Source organism: Moschus berezovskii, chromosome 11, assembly GCF_049115385.1.
Source record: "Moschus berezovskii isolate FMDL1 chromosome 11, NW_MosBer_1.0, whole genome shotgun sequence".
Lineage (NCBI taxonomy): Eukaryota > Metazoa > Chordata > Mammalia > Artiodactyla > Moschidae > Moschus > Moschus berezovskii.
In genome coordinates this window covers 39967297-39990772 of record NC_142470.1, presented here as the reverse complement: position 1 = coordinate 39990772, position 23476 = coordinate 39967297, and the positions used below count along the sequence as shown (strand labels likewise).

Sequence of the window (23476 nt, the reverse complement as noted above, 5' to 3'; positions counted from 1 at the left end):
CCCATGAATCACAGCACGCCAGGCCTCCCTATCCATCACCAACTCCCGGAGTTCACTCAAACTCATGTCCACAGAGTCGGTGATGCCATCCAGCCATCTCATTCTCTGTCGTTCCCTTCTCCTCCCGCCCCCAACCTTTCCTAGCATCAGAGTCTTTTCCAGTGAGTCAACTTGTCGCATGAGGTGGCCAAAGTATTACTCAGGTATAAAAAGGAATGCATTTGAGTCAGTTCCAATGAGATGGATGAAACTGGAGCCTATTATTTAGAGTGAAATAAGTCAGAAAGAGAAAGACAAATGCTGTATATTAATGCATATATAAATTAAGTTCTCAATAGCTGGTTAGCATTCAATAAGCAAATAGATGAATGAATGTTTGCTTTTCCTTTAGCTGTTGCAGATGCTGATTCAGTCTTTGGAACCAGACAAGACATCTAGTTCTTCATTTTCTGGAGCCCAGGAACTGGGGAGCAGCCCTGCAGTGGTGCTGCCATCTACCCCTACCCTGGCAGCAAAAGGCGTCACAGCAGGCTCTTGGAGGCAAGACAATTGTGCTGGGCCTTTCCGGGGTGCTTTTCTTCTGCCCGCCTTTCCAAGTATTCACGAGCAACTTCCCCATCAGTCACGAGTTTTTCCAAGACTTACAGGAACCTACACTGAAGAGTAAGGGAAGTTCTCTGCATGCTTCTACATGCTACCTTTAAGATATTTTCAGAGTTCTTGAGTTTAAGGTCTCAGGACTGAAACTTTGGGTGATATCAAGTTCCCTGTCGAGATGCTGCTGGTCTGAGCTCAGGATGGCTATCTACTTGTGCCCCCTCCCCACACCCCCTGCAAGTGAGGACAGAAAAAGAATAGTGTTGTTTGGGTTGGGCAGTCAGTCATGCAGAGTGGAGGCTGTGAAATGTGCAGTTGGCTGAGTCAAGTTCAGAGGAATCCAGCACCCTGGGGGTGGTTAGAAGGTGGCTGAATGAGCCGGGTTGGTGGGATGGATTGGAGTATTGATCAGTCTCTTTTAGTCTCTCCTCCCTTCTTCCCCCTCCCCCTCAGGGCTGTATTTCCTGTCTCACTGACGTTGGACTTGGTCACTTGATATGTATTGGCCACTGGAATGTGAGCAGATATGATAAGAAGAGAAGCTTTAAATGTGCTCCTGTGGTTCTTCCCTCTTACAGTCTTTTCACTCACAAGAAGGATATGCCTCAGGTCACCTTTGCCCCTTCAGCCTGGTTCCCCAAATGTACATTCTGGAACAGTTTTGTTTGAGATGGTTATTCATTATATGAGCAGAGATGTGTATGACTGGAGGGTTCAGGGAGCAATTTGGGCTGGAAATCTACATCGGAGGGGTCAGCAGATGCGTAGCATGCAAGCCTTGAAAGCCACTGAGGCGTGGGGACAGACGGAAAAAAAGTTCACTGAATGCATCCTGGTTTCTTCCGATGTTAAGAATTCAGAGATGAGATGGAGTCAGCAAGGATATGGAGATGGGGCAGAAAGACAGCAAACAACCTTGCCAGCAGGGAGTCCTGGGGGCCAAATGGACAGTGGGCCTGGAGCTGGAGATGGTAATCAAATGTGTCCAAAGTGAAATGACAGGGGAGCTGACCAGTGGGTTCAGTGATGTCATCAGTGTCCTTGATAAGAGTACATTTGGGGGAGTCATGGGATCAAAAGATCAACGAAAGACATTCAGAAGAGAATAATAAGACAGATATTTGCAAGTACACAATTCTTAAGTAAACTTTGCTCAGAAATGAAGGAGAGAAATAGAGCCATAACCAAAGGGGGAAGAAGCATCAAGAGAGATTTTTTAAAACTGTAGGGTGAAAAAGAGTAAGTTTGAATGCTGGTAGGAACGATCCAAGAGAGAAGAAATTGATGATGCAGTAAAGATGGAAGAGGGGTGACATGATTCATCCTTTGTAGCCAGGAGAGGATTGAGTGTGTGAGCTTCCCTGCGTGGAGGTGGGGCCTACAGTGGTGGGAGCTTACAGACATTCTTCTCCATTGCATCAACTTTCTCAGTGAAACAGGAAGCCAGGTCACCAACAGAGTGAGCATGTGGGAGGCAAAGAAGCAAGTACGGCAGAGGCTTCTAGGAGAGTGGAAGAAGGAATGAACCAAAGCTTTGCAGCTCGCAGGCTGGCCAGTAGCGACTCTTGTGAGCTTTCTTACCTATTGCTTTATTAGCCCCATTACCTTATGGCCTCATTAGTCTTATCACCTACTATCTTTATTAAGCCTCATGACAGCCCTGTGAAGTAGGTCCTATTGTTTACCTCATTTACAGATGAGACTATTGAAGTACAGAGTAGTCAAGAAACTTGTCCAAACTCATACAGTGAGAAAGTGGTTGGGCCAGGATTTGAACACAAGCAGTCTGGCTCTGGGCCCAAGTATTTTATCATTAAGTTAGTCCAGCCCAGTTGAACATTTGAAAGGCTGTCACAGAACTGAACTAAATGGAATAAGGATTGAAATACATTTGTGGGGCACCCACTGTGTGTACTAGATGCCTTCACAGCTCTGTGCAGTCATGGTTACTATCAACCCATTTTACTGCTGAGGATACTAAGGCCCAGAGAGATTCAGTTGCTTATTAAAAGCTATAGCGCTAAAAAGTGGAAGAACTGAGTTTTGAACCCTGATCCACAGCCTGTACAGAAGATCAAAGAACCGTTATAACACCTAATACATCACCTAATGTGTAATGTTATAACACCTAATACATCAGAATCCTCCTGACATCAGGTTGAGATCACTTGGAACCTTTACCCAGAGCAGGTGGAGAATTTACTATGTGGGCCTTATAGCAGGAAGAACTCAAAGAGGGAGACTTTGGGGGAGTGCTGATTGTCTTAATGATCATTTTTGGAAGCGCAGTCTGTTCAGTGAGAAAGGAGGCTTAGAGGTATATGGCCAGAGTCTTCGAATTTTAGTCAAACCTATAAACTTTATTTATAAACTTTATGGAGAAGGAAATGGCAACCCACTCCAGTGTTCTTGCCTGGAGAATCCCAGGGACGGGGGAGCCTGGTGGGCTTCCGTCTATGGGGTCACACAGAATCGGACGCAACAGAAGTGACTTAGCAGCATAAACTTTATAGCCCAAGAGCACTTACTCTACTTATATAAGCATTTCTAAAACCTATTCTCTGAAGAAAGAGCTTCAGAGCTCAATGTATCATCTACACTGAACAGCCACCCACTTCCTCAAATGCAAGGAAGCAGACAGTTAAAAAAAAAAAAAAAGCCAAGAGGCAGCCGTTGTTTATCACGACCTCGCCTCAGTGAGGCCTGAGATTCTTTCGAACAGGAGCTTTGCTTCCCATGACGCAGAGCGAAGTGTCAACTGGGATATTTCTGGTAATACTGAAAGCAAGAGAAGCAGGGTGTACACTTCACAAGGCACCAACCCCTGAGGGACCGTGGGTTAGGGCTTGGTGCCATCCCCCATGACAGATGGATGGACCTTTCATCTGAGAAAGGAGAAGATACTTGGACAGATCAACCTCAAACCCAAGATTGCTTGTGAAGCAATCGTTAAGGGGAAAAACACATACACACACACACACACACAAACAAAGCTTGAGAGGCAAGAAGATCAAAAAGCCAAGAAGGGCGCGAATTGTGGCAGACTCCCCGCTTCAGCAGCGACTCATCCAGACCAGAAGCAAAATGTCCCTGAAGTTGCCAAGAAACTGGGATTTCAACCTGCGAGGGGAGGCTGGCAAAATAGGTATGGTCAAAGTCTTTTTGCTGCTTTTGTGGTTCTTACACTTGAGTTCCCACCATTTGCATGTTGGTCTGCAGGGAGCATAGTCTGCTTAAAAATGGATCTCTGGGCAAAGCTGAGTTTAGGGTGAAACTTGCATTCAGATTGGTATATTGGCTCAAAGTCCCCAAGCGCCAGGGGAAGCCTAATTTTTTTTGGTTTGTTTGGAGGTGGTGGGAATGGAGCTTCTTGGCATGTGGGATCTGGGGTACTTGGCGTGGACTAAGGCTACAGATCTCACAAAACACGGTAAGTTTTTCTCTGTTTATCTTGGAAGGATAATTTCCCTCCTGTTTGGACACATCCATGTACGAGTGGGTTTTGACAGAGTTTTGGAAGTGCTTGATCTGTTCTGTTTTGTGAGCCCACTGGGTCGCCAGACTTTTGTGGACTTGGGGCTGAAATGGTGTTACTTGTAGCAAAAAGTAAATAGTGTGGACAAGACAGGAACATACAGGCATTTGAAGGTATAATAAAGACACTTAATTAAAAAGGACAGAATGGAAGGGAAATCTAGAGGAGTTGAAATAGATGCATTCTAGATAAATTAAATTAAGGGACTCTGGTATGTTTTCTCAGATACTCTGGCCTTTAATTTTGGTGTCTTCTCATTAACAATATTGGTGATATTTTGATTTTTTAAAATAAATTGTTATTGAAATACAGTTGATTTATAATGTGTTAGTTTCAGGTACACAGCAAAATGATTCGGCTGTATGTGTGTGTGTATATATATATATATATTCTTTTTTTTTGCATCATCTTCCACTATAGGTTATGATAAGATATTGAGTATACATTTATATCATTTTTTTAGATTTCACATATAACCAATATCATATGATATTTGTCTTCCTTTGGCTTACTCTACTTAGTATGATTATCTCTAGGTCCACCATGTGATCCTTTGATTTTAATCTGTTCTATAATTGTTATCATCAGTTTCTTTATATGGATTTGTTCTACAATTAAATTGATCACAGTAGTTTACAATAGAGCAATTGGGTTGGAAATGATTCCCTGTGTTTTACCTCTATACAAGTATAGTGAGATAACTTCCTTGATACTAGACATAAACAAGTGTTAAGGTATTTCTAATGACTTAGAAATATTCAGTTTGGAACAGGTCTAACTTGGACTTCTAATGATGGTTAATGTGCTACTAAAACAAAGGGTTTGTTGCAAAAAGTCACGTAGCTGGGTGTTAATGATACAGGTCTAAGAAAAGATTTGAAAAAAAATTGAGAGTAATCAGAGAAGCCATTTATCTTGGTAACCAGAGAGGATTAGTGGTCTCTAATCAAGCTGGGAATTATTGCAGGTTGGTTCAGAGAATAAGGAGAGATTTTATATAATCAGAGATTTTTCTCCTAACTACTGTTGATAGCAAGGTACTTGGCTAATGCTTATTCTATTGTATGTCATAAAAATTTGCTTTTAGAAATATAACTTCTATGGTTCTGTTCCTTTGAAAGTGTCTTGCTTCTGTTTATGTGGGGTCATTCTACCCCCTTATCTGTGTTTCAGTCTTATTCTCCTTCTGTTTAAAAAATGGGAAATGAAACAATTAATGGTTAAATGATTAATTGATTAAATAATTAAGGTTTTTTTGGGGGGGGATATAGGACATTACCATATTAGAGTGTGGGTCTACATAATCTCAGACTTGGGATTAGGTTGGGTAGATTTCATGTGATATCAACCACTATTTCTTTTTTATTTATGTATTTATTTTTTAATTGGAGGCTAATTATTTTACAATATTATATTGGTTGGATTGTTTCTTAAACCATGGTCCCATAGTTAGCCTGTGTTAGAAGTCACCACAAGTGCTAGGTAAAAATACAGATGCGTGAGCATCATCCTGACTTGTAAATCAGAATCTCTGAAGGGAGACCCAAGCATCTGCAATTTAATAAGCCCCCAGCCCTCCATCTCACCTCATCAAGAAGTCCTGCTGTAGGGGCTGTGGTCTAAGTCAGTGGACTTAGGAAATTGCCATTCATCTTATACAGCATGGTGCTTGGTCCCAGTGGGTACATGGCAAATATTTGTTGACTGAATGAATGATTGAGTACAAGCAGATGATATTGTTTAGTACTATCTAATGAAAATATCAGACTTCCCTGGTGGATCAGCGGTAAAGAATCCACATGCCAAACAAGAGATGAGGGTTCAATCCCTGGGTCAGGAAGATCGCCTGGAGCAGAAAATGGCAACCCACTCCTGTATCCTTGCCTGGGAAATCCCATGGACAGAGGAAACTTGTGGGTTATAGTCCATGGGGTTGCAAAAGAGTTGGACATAACTTAGCAACTAAACAATAGTAATAACGAAAAAAATCATAATCACAAAATTAAATACAGAGGAGCCCTTGTCATTATCTATGCCATTTACAAGTTTGTCACCCCAAGGATTGGACTGCAGCCAGAACACTTTTCGTATCACGTTGGTGAGAATTCAACTCACAAACTGAGCCCTCCGAGGGAGGAGAGTTACTGACTCAGCCATGGGACCTCTGGTTCCCTCTCCAGCATCCTGGGTCCAGGTGTGACTGCAGGAACTGGCTTAAGAATAACCAAAGAAGCTTATGTCTATTAAGAGAGTCGTGTCAGGGTGTCAACGACCTGTAGTTTCTGCAGCCTGGGCTAGTCAGGAGTAGATCAGTTTCTCAAGCTGGACACCACAAATTTTTGTGCTGGTTGTTTTTTGTGATGAGGGTCATCCTCTGCATTGTAGCAATGGTCCTCAGGGACTGGTTACGTGGGAGACAGTTTTTCCATCGGCTGAGTGGGAGATGGCTGTGGGATGGCTCAAGTGCGTTACATTTATTGTCCCCTTTATTTCTATTATTATTACACTGTGATAATGCGGTAATGAGAGCAATGGGGAGCGGCTATAAATACAGATGGTGCTTCATTCACTTGCTCACCTCCTGCTGTGTGACTGGGTTCTTAACTGAATGGTTAAGCCTGTGGGTTGGGGACTGGTATGCTGTCCAGTATGATGACCGGTACTGGTCCATGGCCTGGGGTTTGGGGACCCCTGCATTCTAAGATGTTAGCAGCATCCTTGGCTTCTATCCAGTAGATGGTGGTAGCACTCCCCTACCACCACTAGTGTGACAACCATACATATCTCCAGACATTACTAGATGTCTTGGGAAGAGACAACTCTCCTAGCTGAAAACCACTGAGGCAGATTATCATCAAGAAGGTGTGGTTATCAGGCCACTTGGATCTGGAATTCAACTACCACTTCATGATTCATTGTCAAGGGCAACTTTCAAGAGGCTCTTAGTAAGTTATAACTTCAGGGGATGGACAGTACCCTAGAAGGATACCAGCTTCAGCACTTGTTTAGGGAAATAGCAAGACACTGATGTGGCCCAGGAAAGGGCCCAATATCTTTTTGCTGAGTGGCACTTTTAGTTCCCCTAAATCTTATCTTGAGAGTGCTGAGCCGAGGCTTGAATGAAAGTGAAAATTTCCAAGGTGGGGGGCAACTCTGTACTTCCATCTCAAGACTGAGGAGACCCCAGTGAATGGGAAGTGGATGTAAGACCACACCATGGGTCTGGATGTATGGGAGAACCTGACCCAGGCCACCCTGAATCTGATCTATTGGTCTTGGGAGGGAACAGGGGTTGGAGGTAAGGGAGGTAAGCCAACGACTTGACTTGAGATGGAGCCAAGAGCACACATTTCTTCCTTTGATCCTTTGTCATCTTCAGTTTTAGTCCAACACTTAAAATTGCGACAGCTTTCCATTGCTTTCTTGCAGTGTTTTGTCTTACTCTTTGCAAATATGTTCTATCACTTATTTGTCTAACAGAATTGTAAGCCCTGAAGGGTAGTTTTAGAATGCAGTGTCCTTTCTTGCATTCTCTCCAAGGGTCTGGCACATCCAATGGATGGAATGTAGGTGCTCTATTGAGAAGGTATTGACCATCAAGGGAAAGTCCCTTCTGCCCTGCAGCTGGAGAGTGCTTAGTTAGAATATGACTGGGTGAATTTCAGGACTACATTGTATTCATCCAGTTGCAGGCACATCTTACTTTTTTCTCAGGTACCCTAAGCCAAACTAGGGGAGAATGGGCCCTAGAGAGCATATGACTCTGAGATACATTTTTTAAAAGAAGTGACTATGGAGGGGTAGTGTTTTCAACTTTCTTTTGTGTTTGGACATACAGTTTTAAAATTTTTATTGGAATATAGTTGCTTTACAATGCTGTGTTAGCTTCTATTGTACACCGAAGTGAATGAGCTATACTTTTAAAACAAATTTATTTTTACTTATATTTTGACTGTGGTCGTATGTGGGATCTTACTTCCTTCACCTAGGGATCGAAACTGAAGCCCCTTCAATGGAGAATCTTAACCACTGGACTGAGAGGGAAGTCCACTCAACATTTTTTCTTGCTGAAATTTCATGTTGAGAAAAACTTATTCAGAAACAAAAATTCATTGTTTTAATCTCCCAAGTAGAAAAGTGAATAATGACGGTAGAGGAGGGTTTTTCCCCCACTTGATAAATCATTATTTTTCTGATATGGAATCTAGTTTTGTCCTTTAGAAAATTAGCATAAGGAGAATAAAAATATTTGTTACTTAAGGCCCTGGAACTAGATCAATTTCCAGTGTAAGTTATTATTCTTGTTAAAAGAAGTTAGATTTGAAAGTATAGTTTTAGATAGATAGATGCATAGAGATAGATCAACAGAGACAGAAAGAACTGAATATATAAATAAGTCCAAGAATCCATAAAAATGCTTTTAAAAATGAACAAACAATATGAATAGGCATTTTACAGAATAGGAATAATGATTTCAATAAATACACAGAAATATGGTTAACCACAGTAATTAGGAAATATAAATTAAAAGTATGCAGGTCAAGAAGCAACAGTCAGAACTGTACATGGAACAACAGACTGGTTCCAAATAGGAAAAGGAGTACGTCAAGTCTCTATACTGTCACTCTGCTTATTTAACTTATATGCAGAGTACATCATGAGGAACGCTGGGCTGAAAGAAGCACAAGCTGGAATCAAGATTGCCAGGAGATATATCAATAACCTCAGATATGCAGATGACACCACCCTTATGGCAGAAAGTGAAGAGGAACTCAAAAGCCTCTTGATGAAAGTGAAAGAGGAGAGTGAAAAGGTTGGCTTGAAGCTCAACATTCAGAAAACAAAGATCATGGCATCTGGTCCCATCACTTCACGGGAAATAGATGGAAAAACAGTGGAGACAGTGTCAGACTTTATTTTTTGGGGGCTCCAAAATCACTGCAGATGCTGATTGCAGCCATGAAATTAAAATACTATCCAAGAGCAAAAAACGAATTGTGATGTATTTAAATGAGACTGAATGGCAAAAACTTAATATTAGACAGAAAAGGGAAGTCACAAAATCAGAATGGGGACTCATTTATAAGAAACTTAAAAACTGTGTACGTCTATGTATGTATATGGCAAAACTATAAGGGAAACAGAGAAACCAATTAACATAAAGTTCTGGGTGGTTGTTACTTCTGGAGGGAAAAGAACAGGAAATGCATTTGGAAACTCCAAAGGTACTTAGATGGCTCACTGGTAAAGAACCTGCCTGTCAATGCAGGAGATGTGAGTTCAATCCCTGGGTCAGAAGAATCCCTGGAGAAGGAAATGGCAACCCATTCCACTATTCCTGCCTGGGTAATCCCACGGACAGAGGAGCCTGTGTGGAGTCAGACATGACTTAGCGACTCAACAACATCAAAGGTACCTAACTAATCTTAATTGGTAGGCACATAAGAGGGTATTTTATTAATGTGTATAAAATGAACAAAGAAAGAAAGGTGTAAATAAACCCTCAAAAATCTGGAAGGTGGTATACAATTTGTTTATACAGTTGACCTTTGAACAAGGTGGGGTTGGGGCACAGGGCCCTCCCTCCCCATTCCATGCAGTCGGAAATCTGGGTACTGTTATCTTTGCCTCCAGAACAAAGGAATTGATAAATGACTCACCCAAGGAGGCAGGATATTGAAATAGGAAAAGAATCTCCAATTGGACACAAACTTTGTGCTACACTTAGTTTATTTAAAGATCTGTAAAGTGAAAACACAGAAACTATATTTAACAAGAAAAGAATCACCTATAATTGGACATGCCAAGTTCAAACCCATGTTGTTCAAGGGTCAACCATAGTAGCTAATTATGGGTGAAAGATTTATGGGTGAGGTATACCCACACATATATGTATTATTACATTACAGGTATTTGCCAGAGTTTCTACAGTGAACAAATATTATTAATAACTACATCATTAAGAATATGTGGGTGCTCAGTTGTGTCTGACTCTTGGCAACCCCATGGAATGTAGGCCTTCAGGCCCCTCTCTCCATGGGATTTCTCAGTCAAGAGTACTAGAGTAGGTTGCCGTTTCCTCCTCCAAGGGATCTTCTCCACCCAGGGATCGAACCCATGCCTCCTGGTGCTCCTGCATTAGCAGATGGATTCTTAACCACTGAACCACCCAAAACAAATTCCAGTGCTTGGCTAGGCGGGTTGACATGAGGTCTGGCAGGCAGCCCATGCTGTTAGAGCCAGCCGCAAAGCCCTCCTCCAGCTGCAGAGGTTGCAACCAGCTAGGACTTATACATGGGTATCTGCAGACTTTCTGGGCCTCTAGCCTTGGGATACAGGGTTTTCTTGGAACTACAAGGTCCTTCTGTGACCAAGCCAGCCTGGTTGAGCTCCCCAGGTTGGAACAACAAAGATCACGTAGCCTGTGGTGACTGGTGAATGTTTGTGGCATTCGGCTCTGGTGAAGGCTTCCTTTATAATTCACTGCCAAACTTCCAAAGTGCTCATCCAGACCAGCCTGGGGTCTGGCCCAAATGTATGGGGCTATATGCTGTGGCTGCCTTTGCACACCCTGAGCAGCTCCTGGTCCCTGAGGCGTAAGGGGCCCCGCACACACAGGCCGAGTCCAAAGGAAGAGTGTTGATTCCTCAGCCCATGACACAGGGTTACTCCTCTCGGAACCCACCCCGTCTCTGTTCCTTGTTCCAGTAAAAATGTCTCTTCCTGTGCAGTCACTGACTTACCTTTGGATACAAATTAAATACATGCCTCTTGCTGCCCAAGTTGAGAGCCTCCTGACCACTTGGGGAACGGGGACTGACATCATCCTAAACAGCAGCAGAGCAAAGACCAATTTGAGTAATGATGGGAAGTCAAAATCTTGTTTTCTGCTTACTTATGGATAAAGTCGTCCCAGCAGACACTAGGCAAGGCTGACTTAGAGTCTGACTTAGATTCTGCAATTTTGTTAGATTGGAGCCAAGTGCCCTTGGATCGGCAGAGGTGAGCTCAGTCGCTCTTGGTATATGAACTTCCAAAAATGTGTCTAGGGTGAGACGTGCCTAGACACACACCTAGGCATGGTGTACACAGACGTAAGTACCTTCCAGGCATGGTCAAGCTGTCGTCTCTGGCTCTGTTTATAAAGCATTAGCAGAGAGCATCCTATGGGAGAACTAGGGAAACTCTGCCCCTTCCCTTCAGAGCTGGAGCGTGGTCCTTTGAGAAAAGGACACTCATTATACAGCAGTTAGAAAGATCCTGTGACTGATTAAGAAGACTAAGTTGGTGATAATGGTCCCACCACACACAAGACAGCTTGAAAGAAAAAAAAGTGTAACCTCTCATGAGGCAGCTCTGTTGTTGATTAACTGGATATGAGAAGGGACTGTATAAGGAGCTTTTATGAAGCCCCAGCTGTGGCCACAGCAACTGACACCAAAGGGCACTCATAGAGACTCAGGGAAATACCGCAGGGAGAGCCAGCATGGAGCACAGGCCAGTGGGAGGGATTCTAGCAAGAGCATGGTATGTAAATTTTGTATAATCCCCAGACAGGAACTGAGATGCAGAAGTTACAAAGAGAGAAGATAATTTACATTTCTTGATACTTTACTCATCACCATTTTTCTCCTTGAAAACTTGATTTATCCTTTGAAAATGTTCTAAAAAATCAAAATCACTGTACAGAAAAATGATACCCATAGGTCTGGCAAACAAATATAAAGGCAGTCAGTTCTGCTCTCTGTTTTTGCAAGGCTTACAGGCTAGTGGGGCACAGACAAACAATCAAAGGACATCAAGACAAGTCCTGTGATGAGAACAGTCATGGGAGCCATAGGAGGGCGCTTAGGAATCTGCATTCCGGTCCCGCCACCCCTCTCCCCATCGCTGCCATCCCTTTTCTTTAATATATAGATGCATATGTTCTTCAGTGAGTCCCAGACTTGCCATCCTTCTCACACTGATTTTCCTGTACATGGTCTCTGTTCTTTCAGAGAAGAAAAAAGCTCTATAATTTTGTGTAGCCCTTGTCTCTTGCAGGACCTGCTTCCCCAAGCAGACACAGACACGCTCTAGACTGCAGTCACATCTTCTGCAGCTCCTGCCCTTCCTCATCTGTGTGGAACCCTGTCTCCTTAGGGCTCCCTTAACCACCACCCGATTCTTGCTCATGGTTTAGCCCTCCCTTGATCTCACTTGACAGACTGACATGCTTCCTCCTTTCTGTAAAGACAGTTGTGAAGCTGACTGTGTGTCTTTTTTGTCCTGGCTGCCAGGAAGCTCAGAGCTAAATAGAAACTCTATCATGTTTTAGTCATAGAATAAACGCCTTGTCCCCTGGGAGCTCCTGAGCCTGAAAATCACTGGAAGGAGAATATAGCAATCCTTTCCCAGCCCATTTGAACAGAGACACTCAGAGCTCTAGAAACCGTGGACTTCCTTTGTGGTGAACTCAGTGAAGGCTCCTGAACATGCAAGATATGACTCAAACCTACTAACTGATCACTGGTTTTTAAACAAAGACATTTCTCCTTAATCAGTAATGTGCAACACCAGTGCTCTAGGCCCTCCCTGGAGAGAATTAACTTGAATTGTCTGTAAAAAGGGGCATTGACTGAAGTGTGTCTAAGGGATGAATTGCCCATTGGTTTTTCTTGATAGGATGTAGGAAAACAAGAGGGTGTGTGTGGTACTGAAGACAGTGCATGAGCTTGGGATGCCTTTTCTAAATTGCAGAAACATTCACTTCATTATTAAACAGAATTAATAATACATATGTTGAGAGGAAGAAATTTCATGCATATAACACAGTAGATGTTCAGCAAACACCTGTTTCCTTTCTTTATAGATAATCTCATTTCTAACCTCAGATCAAATGAGAAGCTGTACTAGGGCTGCCTTCCCTCAGCACCCTCGGTGAGACAAGTTCACTGAGCTGTGCTTTACTGTCACACCATCAGTTTCAATGGACTGCCTTCCCTTGGCACCCTCGGTGAGACAAGCTCACTGAGCTGTGCTTTACTGTCACACCATCAGTGTCAATGACCATCACAGGTAATGAGTTCTTGAAATCCGCTCCTGATTATTTTGTAACAATGAGAACAAGAAATGAACAAGGCAGGTGACTCTTAGATGTAACTCTAGGTGAGAAAATTCGCTGAGAATTCAGTGCTTATACTTTGTCTCCTTTGAGGGATTGGCATACTTCCTCCTTTCTGTTAAGACAGTTGTGAAACTTACTGTATTTCTCTTTTTATCTTGGCTGCCAGGAAGCTCAGAGTTAAATTGAAGCTCCATCACAACATTCACCCAGGCAGCTAAGTACACATATTTTCCTTTGTCTTTGGCATAAATTTATGTGTTCATTGCAAATGAGTTTTCTATTTGAATATGAAAAACCCATGAAGTCTTTTCTTTTAAGGAGAGAGTATAAGTATATGTAATCTATCCATATATACCTCCTCAGGTATCCTGGCAGTAGACTTGCTACTTATTAGTGGCATCTGGGTATTGTAATTTTTCTAAAACCAGTGTTCAGAAATTATTGATGCTGAGAATCAATTCTTTTAGTTCACAAATGAAAGCACATTTCTATGATCACTCATATTTTTTCGCTACTTACATCAAATCATGGTATGTTCGGTATACTAAGACCAAACATTTAAATTTCATTCATTCATGTAACATATATTTGCTCACCTTTACATTATAGACCCTTTTAAGGAGCATTCTCAATATCATGCCTAGTGATAGCTGGTTCACTTTCTCCATGTGCTACTCAGTTCATTTCAGTCACTCAGTCATGTCAGACTCTTTGCGATCCCATGAACCGCAGCACACCAGGCCTCCCTGTCCATCACCAACTCCTGGAGTCCACCCAAACCCATGACATGTCCGTTCAGTCGGTGATGCCATCCAACCATCTAATCCTCTGTCGTCCCCTTCTCCTCCTGCCCTCAATCTTTCCCAGCATCAGGGTCTTTTCAAATGATTCAGCTCGTCACATCAGGTGGCCAAAGTATTGGAGTTTCAGCTTCAACATCAGCCCCTCCAATGAACACCTAGGACTGATCTCCTTTAGGATGGATTGGTTGGGTCTCCTTGCAGTCCAAGGGACTCTCAAGAGTCTTCTCCAATACCACACTTCAAAAGCATCAATTCTTCGCCATTCAGTTTTCTTTATAGTCCAACTCTCACATCCATACATGACCACTGGAAAAACCATAGCCTTGACTAGATGGACCTTGGTTGGCAAAGTAATGTCTCTGCTTTTTAATATGCTGCCTAGGTTGGTCATAACTTTCCTTCCAAGGAGTAAGCGTCTTTTAATTTCATGGCTGCAATCACCATCCACAGTGATTTTGGAGCCCACAAAAATAAAGTCAGCCACTGTTTCAACTGTTTCCCCATTTATTTGCCCTGAAGTGATGGGGCCAGATGCCATGATCTTAGTTTTCTGAATTTTGAACTTTAAGCCAACTTTTTCACTCTCTTTCACTTTCATCAAGAAGCTCTTTAGTTCTTCACTTTCTGCCATAAAGGTGGTATTATCTGCATATCTGAGGTTATTGATATTTCTCCCGGCAATCTTGATTCTAGCTTGCGCTTCCTCCAGCCAAGCATTTCTCATGATGTAATCTGCATATAAGTTAAACAAGCAGGGTGACAATATACAGCCTTGACATACTCCTTTTCCTATTTGGAACCAGTCTATTGTTCCATGTCCAGTTCTGACTGTTGCTTCCTGACCTGTACACAGGTTTCTCAAGAGGCAGGTCAGGTGGTCTGTTATTCCCATCTCTTTCAGAATGTTTCACAGTTTATTGTGATCCACACAGTCAAAGGCTTTGGCATAGTCAATAAAGCAGAATTAGATGTTTCTTCTGGAACTCTCTTGCTTTTTTGATGATCCAGTGGATGTTGGCAATTTCATCTCTGGTTCCTCTGCCTTTTCTAAAACCAGATTGAACATCTGCAAGTTCATGGTTCACATATTGCTGAAGCCTGGCTTGGAGAATTTTGAGCATTACTAGCATGTGAGATGAGTACAATTTTGCAGTAGTTTGAGTATTCTTCGGTGTTACCTTTCTTTGGGATTGGAATGAAAACTGACTTTTTCCAGTCCTGTGGCCAATGCTGAGTTCTCCAAATTTGTTGACATATTGAGTGCAGCACTTTCACAGCATCTTTTTTAAGGATTTGAAATAGCTCAACTGGAATTCCATTACCTCTACTAGCTTTGTTCATAGTGATCCACCCCCAAAATGTGTACACACAGATCTTGTTTCACTGGGCTGGTGACACTCTACTGCTGGAACTCTGGCCTATGACTTCTGAACCATCTGTATGTTTCCTTGTTGGTTTGGGGGTTTCAAAGTGAAAGAGGAAGTGGTACAATATTATGTTTCTGATGCTTATATAAAATATTTTTTAATATTTACAAATAATTTTATAAAGTTTACCAAATAGATTTGTAACAAAGTCTGAACTAGCTACCGTGGCATGAGCCAATTATGTATAGTACAGTAGTTAGAAAGTTACCCTGGAGTCAGACTGCCTAAATTTGAATACCACTGTCACTCGTTGCTAGTCGTGTGACTTTGGTTCTCACTTTCTTTATCTGTAAAATGGGCATAATCACAGTGCTAACCCATATGGTTATTGCAATGATTAAAGGAGATGATCTTGGTAAAACTCCTTAGCATAACAGCAGACATTGACATGTGTTTCATAAATATCACTTATCATCATCACCATCAAGGGCATTACTACAATTTAGGTATTCTACTACAACTCCTTCTAGCCAAGTCATTGGTGAAGGCCACAGCCAGCAACGCTAGAGTCCACTTAGGTTTGTCTTGGTCCTTTTTAATTCTTCTCTATTTTCTTTAGACAAATGGTCTTTGCAACACCTGCTGACCCACTTTCCTGCCCAGTGTTGTTTGCCTGGCATGTCTTGTTTCTGACTCCCTTACCTCCAGTCTTTGAATCTGCAATCCTTCTTTAAGACATACAAATTTTATCCATTATGTTTATATAACTTTGTCATTTTTCCTTTTTCTTTCTTCTTGCTTTTCTCTCTCTCTCTTTTTTTTACTGACATTTCTTTCCCAAGTTGGTAAAGAACCTGGGTTGTGATTTTCCTATAAGGATAAGGAGGAGCTTTTGGTAAGTTCCTGAAGGATGCCTGCTGTCAAAAGTTCAGTCTCCATGCTGTTGCGATGGGGGCCATTCCTCATGCTTAACTCTGGGTGGGAAAAGAGTGAGTGACTCTGGGTGGCACACCACCTGGAAGACCCCCTACTGTATTATCGAGAAGCTGTTTCCTCCAGGGCTGCAGCTATCTCCCATGTCACAAGTCTCTGGCCTCTGATATGAGCTTGCATCTTGTTTGTTTGGGCCTCACTCGGGTCAATGTTTAATGTCTGTGATCACTTACATGTGAGTTACGTAGCAGCAGACTAGATTTTCCAGTTCTGTAAGAATCCTGCACGTGGCCATCTATTCATTTCCACATCATTATTTTTAGATACAAGTGAAGAAAGAGCAGGACCTTCTAAATGAGGTCTCTGTCTTTCTTGGCCTCAATTCGGCTGTTGCAGCTGAAGGGCTCTTGTGAGTGTATTTTCCCCTCCCTGTCCTGCATTTTGCTCTGGGAATTTGGTCATTTAGATACTGGAAGCCCATTTTGCTGGTAGATGAGGAATCTCACCAGGCATACAACTGAGAGTTATAAGGCTCACAGGTACAGAGCGTAGTTGTCATTCTCAGTCCATTCTTAGCCAGGGCCCTTTGTGCTCTGTTCTGAGACCAGCTTGGGCACCCATCTTCTCTGTGTGAGCCATCCTGAGTTCTTCCACTCAGCTAGGGTGACCAGCTGTCCGGATTGGCCTGGCACTCAAGAGGTTCTTAAAATATGAGACACTCAGTATAGAAACCAGAAAGTTCACCCTAGTCCCATGCTCTAAGTTTGAGATGTTTTGACAGAAAATTGCCATTATTCTAATAAGTAGTCTCTCTATTCATTGAACTAGCTTTCCAATGAGGTTGTACAGTTTAGGGTAAAATAAATAGGAAGAAACATCTTTAAACCTTGACTTTTTCTTTTTTGGTACTTATGATCAAAAATCCTTCCAGATTCTTCCTTCAGGCTACCTGAATCTGCCATGCTAACTTCCTCTGTTTTCATGAAATTTTAAAATTCTTGCTCATACTTTCTCTTGAAGGATTAAGGGCCACACCTGTCAGTCATGGCAAGGAACATCTTCCCAGAATGACACAAAAACCCTGCTTTGTGGAATCTATATCTGGCCCCTGGGTTTGCCATTATACTTTCTGGGTTTTCTTTCAATTCTACCCCTTCCTCCCCACCACTGTGGCCACCACCCATCTCCCTCTGGAAGCCTTCCTGAAATTGCCCAAGTAAGATTAAGCCCCCTTTCTTGTGTGAGATTGTTCCATTTTGCTCGTTTTCCTTCTCTTTTGACGAACACGTTTATCAGACACCTACAATGTGCTGGGCACTGTGCTAGGCTCGGGATATAAAAAGATAAGAAATATTATGCTCTTCACTTTAAGTAGCTCAGTCTCATTGGAGAGACAGGAAAGCAGGGCTCTCCCATTAGAGAGAATCAGAAAGTCATAAATGACCTAAGTGCGACTGTAACATTTTAAAAAGCTGACGCAGGGTTTGTTCTGTAACTAAAGTTTCTGAGCCCCAACTGAACCACAGCCCCTAAATATCTACAAGGGGCAAGTTTTCACTTGTTAATACGTGCGCGCCCCGCCTCCGCCCGGCAAAAATCTCCAACTCCAGATGGCTATTCTGACTAAGTGCCAGTAGAGGGCGCCCACATACAACATAGCTGCATTTCCAACAAACTGTTTCCCTGGTTTCTCTCCAGAAAGCCCTGGATTTAACCAGGCTGTGATCATCACAAAGTTGTCCCCATATCTCATTCCTCTGTGGCCTGAAATACCCAGCATTAGAACAAAAGTCACCTTTGTATCTTTAGAGATACAAAGTGAGTTCCAGATAATACCTATTTCTTGAGAGGAACTGCTCATAGTCCTAAGTAAACCATGTCATTCTTTATCACTGTACCCTCTCTGAAGTCTCACTTGCAGGCTTCCCACGTGGAAATGTGACGTGACCACCACATCTTACCTGCCCAGGCCACGCACTCCAGCAATTCCTCCCATTCCATTGGTTCTACCACTTTTCCACCATTAATCATCCATTATATTCTCTTTAACATAGATAATTCTGGGATTGCAGAGCTGTTAAACAAACACCTTCGACTCCTCTGCCCCTCCATCTCACCTTGATAATCACCTGGTAAAACCCTTCACTATGTTTAAACTCAACAACTGACTTTCTTGGTGCCTTGGGCATCTAATCATCACTAGGGAAAATCAGACCACTGAGCTGCCTGGATTTACTTAAAATTTGTGATCGATCATGTTAGGTGGCTTGGAGAATTTTGAGCATGACTTTACTAGCGTGTGAGATGAGTGCAATTGTGTGATCGTTTGAGCATTCTTTGGCATTGCCTTTCTTTGGGATTGGAATGAAGACTAACCTCTTCCAGTCCTGTGGCCACTGCTGAGTTTTCCAAATTTGCTGGCATATTGAGTGCAGCACATTCACAGCATCTCTTTCAAGATTTGAAATAGCTCAACTGGAATTCCATCATCTCCACTACCTTTGTTCGTAGGGATGCTCTCTAAGGCCCACTTGACTTCACATTCCAAGATGTCTGGCTCTAGGTCAGTGATCACGTTATCATGACTATCTTGGTCGTGAAGATCTTTTTTGTACAGTTCTTCTGTGTGTTCTTGCTACCTCTTCTTAATATCTTCTGCTTCTGTTAGGTCCATACCATTTCTGTCCTTTATCGAGCCCATCTTTGCATGAAATGTTCCCTTGGAATCTCTAATTTTCTTGAAGAGATCTCTTGTTTTTCCTATTCTGTTGTTTTCCTCTATTTCTTTGCATTGATCACTGAGGAAGGCTTTCTTATCTCTCCTTGCTATTCTTTGGAACTCTGCATTCAGATGCTTATATCTTTCCTTTTCTCTTTTGCTTTTCGCTTCTCTTCTTTTCACAGCTATTTTTAAGGCCTCCTCCGACAGCCATTTTGCTTTTTTGCATTTCTTTTCCATGGGGATGGTCTTGGTCCCTGTCTCCTGTACAATGTCACGAACCTCCGTCCAGAGTTCATCAGGCACCCCGTCTATCAGATCTAGTCCCTTAAATCTATTTCTCACTTCCACTGTATAATCATAAGGGATTTGATTTAGGTCATATCTGAATGGTCTAGTGGTTTTCCCTACTTTCTTCAATTTAAGTCTGAATTTGGCAATAAGGAGTTCATGATCTGAGCCACAGTCAGCTCCTGGTCTTGTTTTTGCTAACTGTATAGAGCTTCTCCATCTTTGGCTGCAAAGAATATAATCAATATGATTTCGGTATTGACCATCTGGTGATGTCCGTGTGTAGACTCCCAGATGTTCAAGCAGGTTTTAGAAAAGGCAGAGGAACCAAAGATCAAATTGCCAATATCCGCTGGATCATAGAGAAAGCAAGAGAGTTCCAGAAAAACATCTATTTCTGCTTTGTTGACTATGCCAAAGCCTTTGACTGTGTCGATCACAATAAACTGTGGAACATTCTGAAAGAGATGGGAATCCCAGACCACATGACCTGCCTCTTGAGAAACCTGTATGCAGGTCAGGAAGCCACTGTTAGAACTGGACATGGAACAACAGACTGGTTCCAAATAGGAAAAGGTGTACGTCAAGGTTGTATATTGTCACCTTGCTTATTTAACTTATATGCAGAGTACATCATGAGGAATGCTGGGCTGGAAGAAGCACAAGCTGGAAACAAGATTGCTTGGAGAAATATCAATAACCTCAGATATGCAGATGACACTACCCTTATGGCAGAAAGTGAAGAGGAACTCAAAAGCCTCTTGATGAAAGTGAAAGAGAAGAGTGAAAAGGTTGGCTTGAAGCTCAACATTCAGAAAATGAAGATAATGGCATCTGGTCCCATCACTTCATGGGAAATAGATGGAAAAACAGTGGAAACAGTGTCAGACTTTATTTTTTTGGGCTCCAAAATCACTGCAGATGCTGATTGCAGCCATGAAATTAAAAGGCGCTTACTCCTTGGAAGGAAAGTTATGACCAACCTTGATAGTATATTAAAAAGCAGAGACATTACTTTGCCAACCAAGGTCCGTCTAGTCAAGGCTATGGTTTTTCCCGTGGTCATGTATGGATGTGAGAGTTGCACTGTGAAGAAAGCTGATCGCCGAAGAATTGATGCTTTTGAACTGTGGTGTTGGAGAAGACTTTTGAGAGTCCCTTGGACTGCAAGGAGATCCAACCAGTCCATTCTAAAGGAGATCAATCCTGGGTGTTCTTTGGAAGGACTGATGCTAAAGCTGAAACTGCAATACTTTGGTCACCTCATGTGATGAGTTGACTCACTGGAAAAGACTCTGATGCTGGGAAAGGTTGGGGGCGGGAAGAGAAGGGGACGACAGAGAATGAGATGGCTGGATGGCATCACCGACTCTGTGGACATGAGTTTGAGTGTACTCCGGGAGTTGGTGATGAACAAGGAGGCTTGGCGTGCTGTGATTCATGGGGTCGCGGAGCGTCGGACACGACTGAGCGACTGAATTGAACTGAACTGAACTGAACTGATTTTTGGTGGATGTTCAGCCAAGCCAGAGAAGCCTACTATGCCTACCTAATAAATTTCCTTTCCTTTTCGCCAAAACGTGTTTTTCTTTTCTGAATGTTTTAACACCTACTTCCACAGTCACGCTCACTTTTACATTTCTTAGAGAAAAATATGTGCAACTGATTGATAACCACGTTGTTTTCCTACCACCAAGTGCTTCTGTCTACCCATATCTACCCCCATCTTCCCCTCAAGAACTTCCCTTTAGATCTGGACATGGGACCCCCATTTCGAGACTTGGATCTTATAGGGTCCTGCTCAGATCTGGCTCTGTGTTCTCCTCATAAGACAAGGCATCTTCCCACCTGTAGCCTGGGCCCTGCTTGCCATCTGGAGCACTTGGGAATGTGCAGTTCCTACAAGGATGGCCAGAGCTGTCTTCCTGGGTCCCCCCAGTGGTTGTTCTGCAGATGGTTGTTGGCAAGGAGGCCCAGAATAGAGCTTGGATGTCTGGGCTGGTGTGTCTACATGCATGTATGTGAAGCCCCTCACTCTGCTAAATGGAGCTGGGATTGGGAGGAGAAGGGGTGTGGGCTACAGGATGAGGGGCCTCTATCTGTGCCATACTTTCTCCAAGGTTGGTGGTGGAAACCTGGCCACTTGTCATCTACAGTCAGCCAAGGTAATCACTGGGGACCCCACTCCACTAAGAATGTCCTTGTCAGCATCACTGATTGTTGGTATCTTGGTCAAGGGGGCATGGCTGTCCTTGTCTCATTCTACTACCCTGCAGCGTTTAACCGAGTTAGCCATCTCCGCCTTGAGATAATCTCCAGGCTGGCTTGATGCCACACTTGGGGACTTCCTTACTGAATTAGCCACTCTTTCTGAGTTTTCTTTAATGGAGTTTCCTTCTCCACCAGACACTTAGCTTTGAGGTGTTCAAGGCAGAACTGGAGCCGTCATTTTTAGGGCCTGGTGCTGAGTGAAAATGTGGAGCCCCTCATTCCAAGTTATGAAGAATTTCAAGATGGTGCACTTGAAGAGCCCTTCAAGTAGTGCGCTGATGCAGGGGCAGAGATGTGGGGCCCGGTGGGACCAGTGTGTGTCTATGAGGCCAAGCCAGGCCTCAGGACTCAGTTCCCTCGTCTTCTTCTGTTTATCCGTCCTCACTTGTTGGGTGCTCTCATCCCTTCCTGAGGCTTTAAATTCCATCTACCCTTTTCTCTGTTCACCCTAGTCTTCGTGCTGGGCTCCAGACTGCTCACCATCTCCACTTGGATCCCCCTCAGGCTTCACTCTCCCAGTATGTCCAACACAGACTCCAGAATTCTCTCTCTTCCCATTCTTCCCCACCCTGTTTACCAGATCTCAATGAAAGGCTCCACTTTTCACCAGGTTGCTCAACTTCCACCTACAGTCCTCTTCCACTCATCTTTTTCTCTCCCACCCTACATCTAACCCATCAGAAAAAAATTTCTGTATTCATGATTGATTTGGGTTCCCCATCTGATTATTTTTTATTATTTCTGATACTGTAAACACCATCATTTCCGGCCAAGTCTTCTGCATTTGTTTGCTGACTAGTCTTCCTGTCGCCCATCTTGTTCTATACAATTTACACTCTGCACCAAGGCAAGTCTCAATAGCGTTTTTTTTTTCTTTTTTCCCCCCTTCAATTATTTGCTTTAATATAATGAAGTTGCTATCCAGATGAGTTTTACAACATCAGTCCTGATTTCTCAGAACATTGAATAACTGCCCCCTCAATAGAATTTAAAAGCAGAAATCAACTTGTGGAATGCTTTCTCCAGTATATTTAGAATGAGATTCAAGCCAATGAGACCTGCCTATGGGATCTGACCCCAATCATTTTCCCCAACCCACCTGCTGCTTCTCTGCTTCTCTCCCACTGCCCTTCAGCCACACTCACCTTCTAGTTCCTTGAACACTTGGAGTTCAAGGCCACCTAGAGGTCTGTCTTGCCACTGTCTCTCTGACATGCCCTTCCCCAGCTCTTATGATGACCTTTCGTCCATTTGGCTTCAGTTCGAATATCCTCTCTTTGAAGATGTCTTTCCTGCCCACAGTATCTAGTATAATAACACCCCCTTACTTCAGTCTCTTTATCTCATTACTTTATTCCATTTTCTTTATAGCACTTTAGCACCAGAAATGATATTTATTTGATTTCATTTTATGGTCTCCAACTCCTACTAGACTATAAGTGCCTTGAAGGAAGGGCTTTGTCTATTTCCCTCACTTTTAGGGCATTGCTGCCAAGAACAGAGCCTGGAATCTAAACAGATGATCTTGGAGATTTTTGTGGTATATCTGGGGACTATCCTGTGGCCTGCTAACTTTTCTCCACCCCAGTGAAATTCGTGAGTAAAAATAAGATCAATGCATGTTTTTAACTGCTGCCCTTACTACTGTGGAGCAATGGTTTGATCCAGAGAGATGATTCTGAATTTCTTTAAGAGAAGGAAGTAGAACTTTTGGTTTCTGAAGCTATTTTGGAATAACATGAAGGTGACTGAGTGTCATCTGTTCTCAAGAGAGGTCAGGACCAAGTCACAGGGTTTAAGCTGCTGAATAGGGTGACAAACTATGTCCTGCACTGGCTTTGGTAAGCCCACAAC

General features: G+C 42.8%; 1 protein-coding gene across 3 annotated transcripts in view; it reads left to right on the top strand.

The window, feature by feature from the left end:
- The first annotated feature begins 3289 nt into the window (after positions 1–3289).
- ARHGAP25 (Rho GTPase activating protein 25) overlaps positions 3290–23476 on the top strand; it is a 92886-nt gene continuing 72699 nt past the window's right edge. Inside the window, exon 1 of one of the 3 annotated variants that reach the window (XM_055400272.2) lies at positions 3290–3742. In XM_055400272.2, coding sequence (XP_055256247.2) covers positions 3682–3742 — 61 coding nt within the window. In that variant the 5' untranslated portion in view covers positions 3290–3681. Of the gene's footprint in view, positions 3743–3948; positions 4028–23476 lie in introns of those variants that run through there. The other 2 variants (XM_055400273.2, XM_055400271.2) reach the window with 2 other exon arrangements.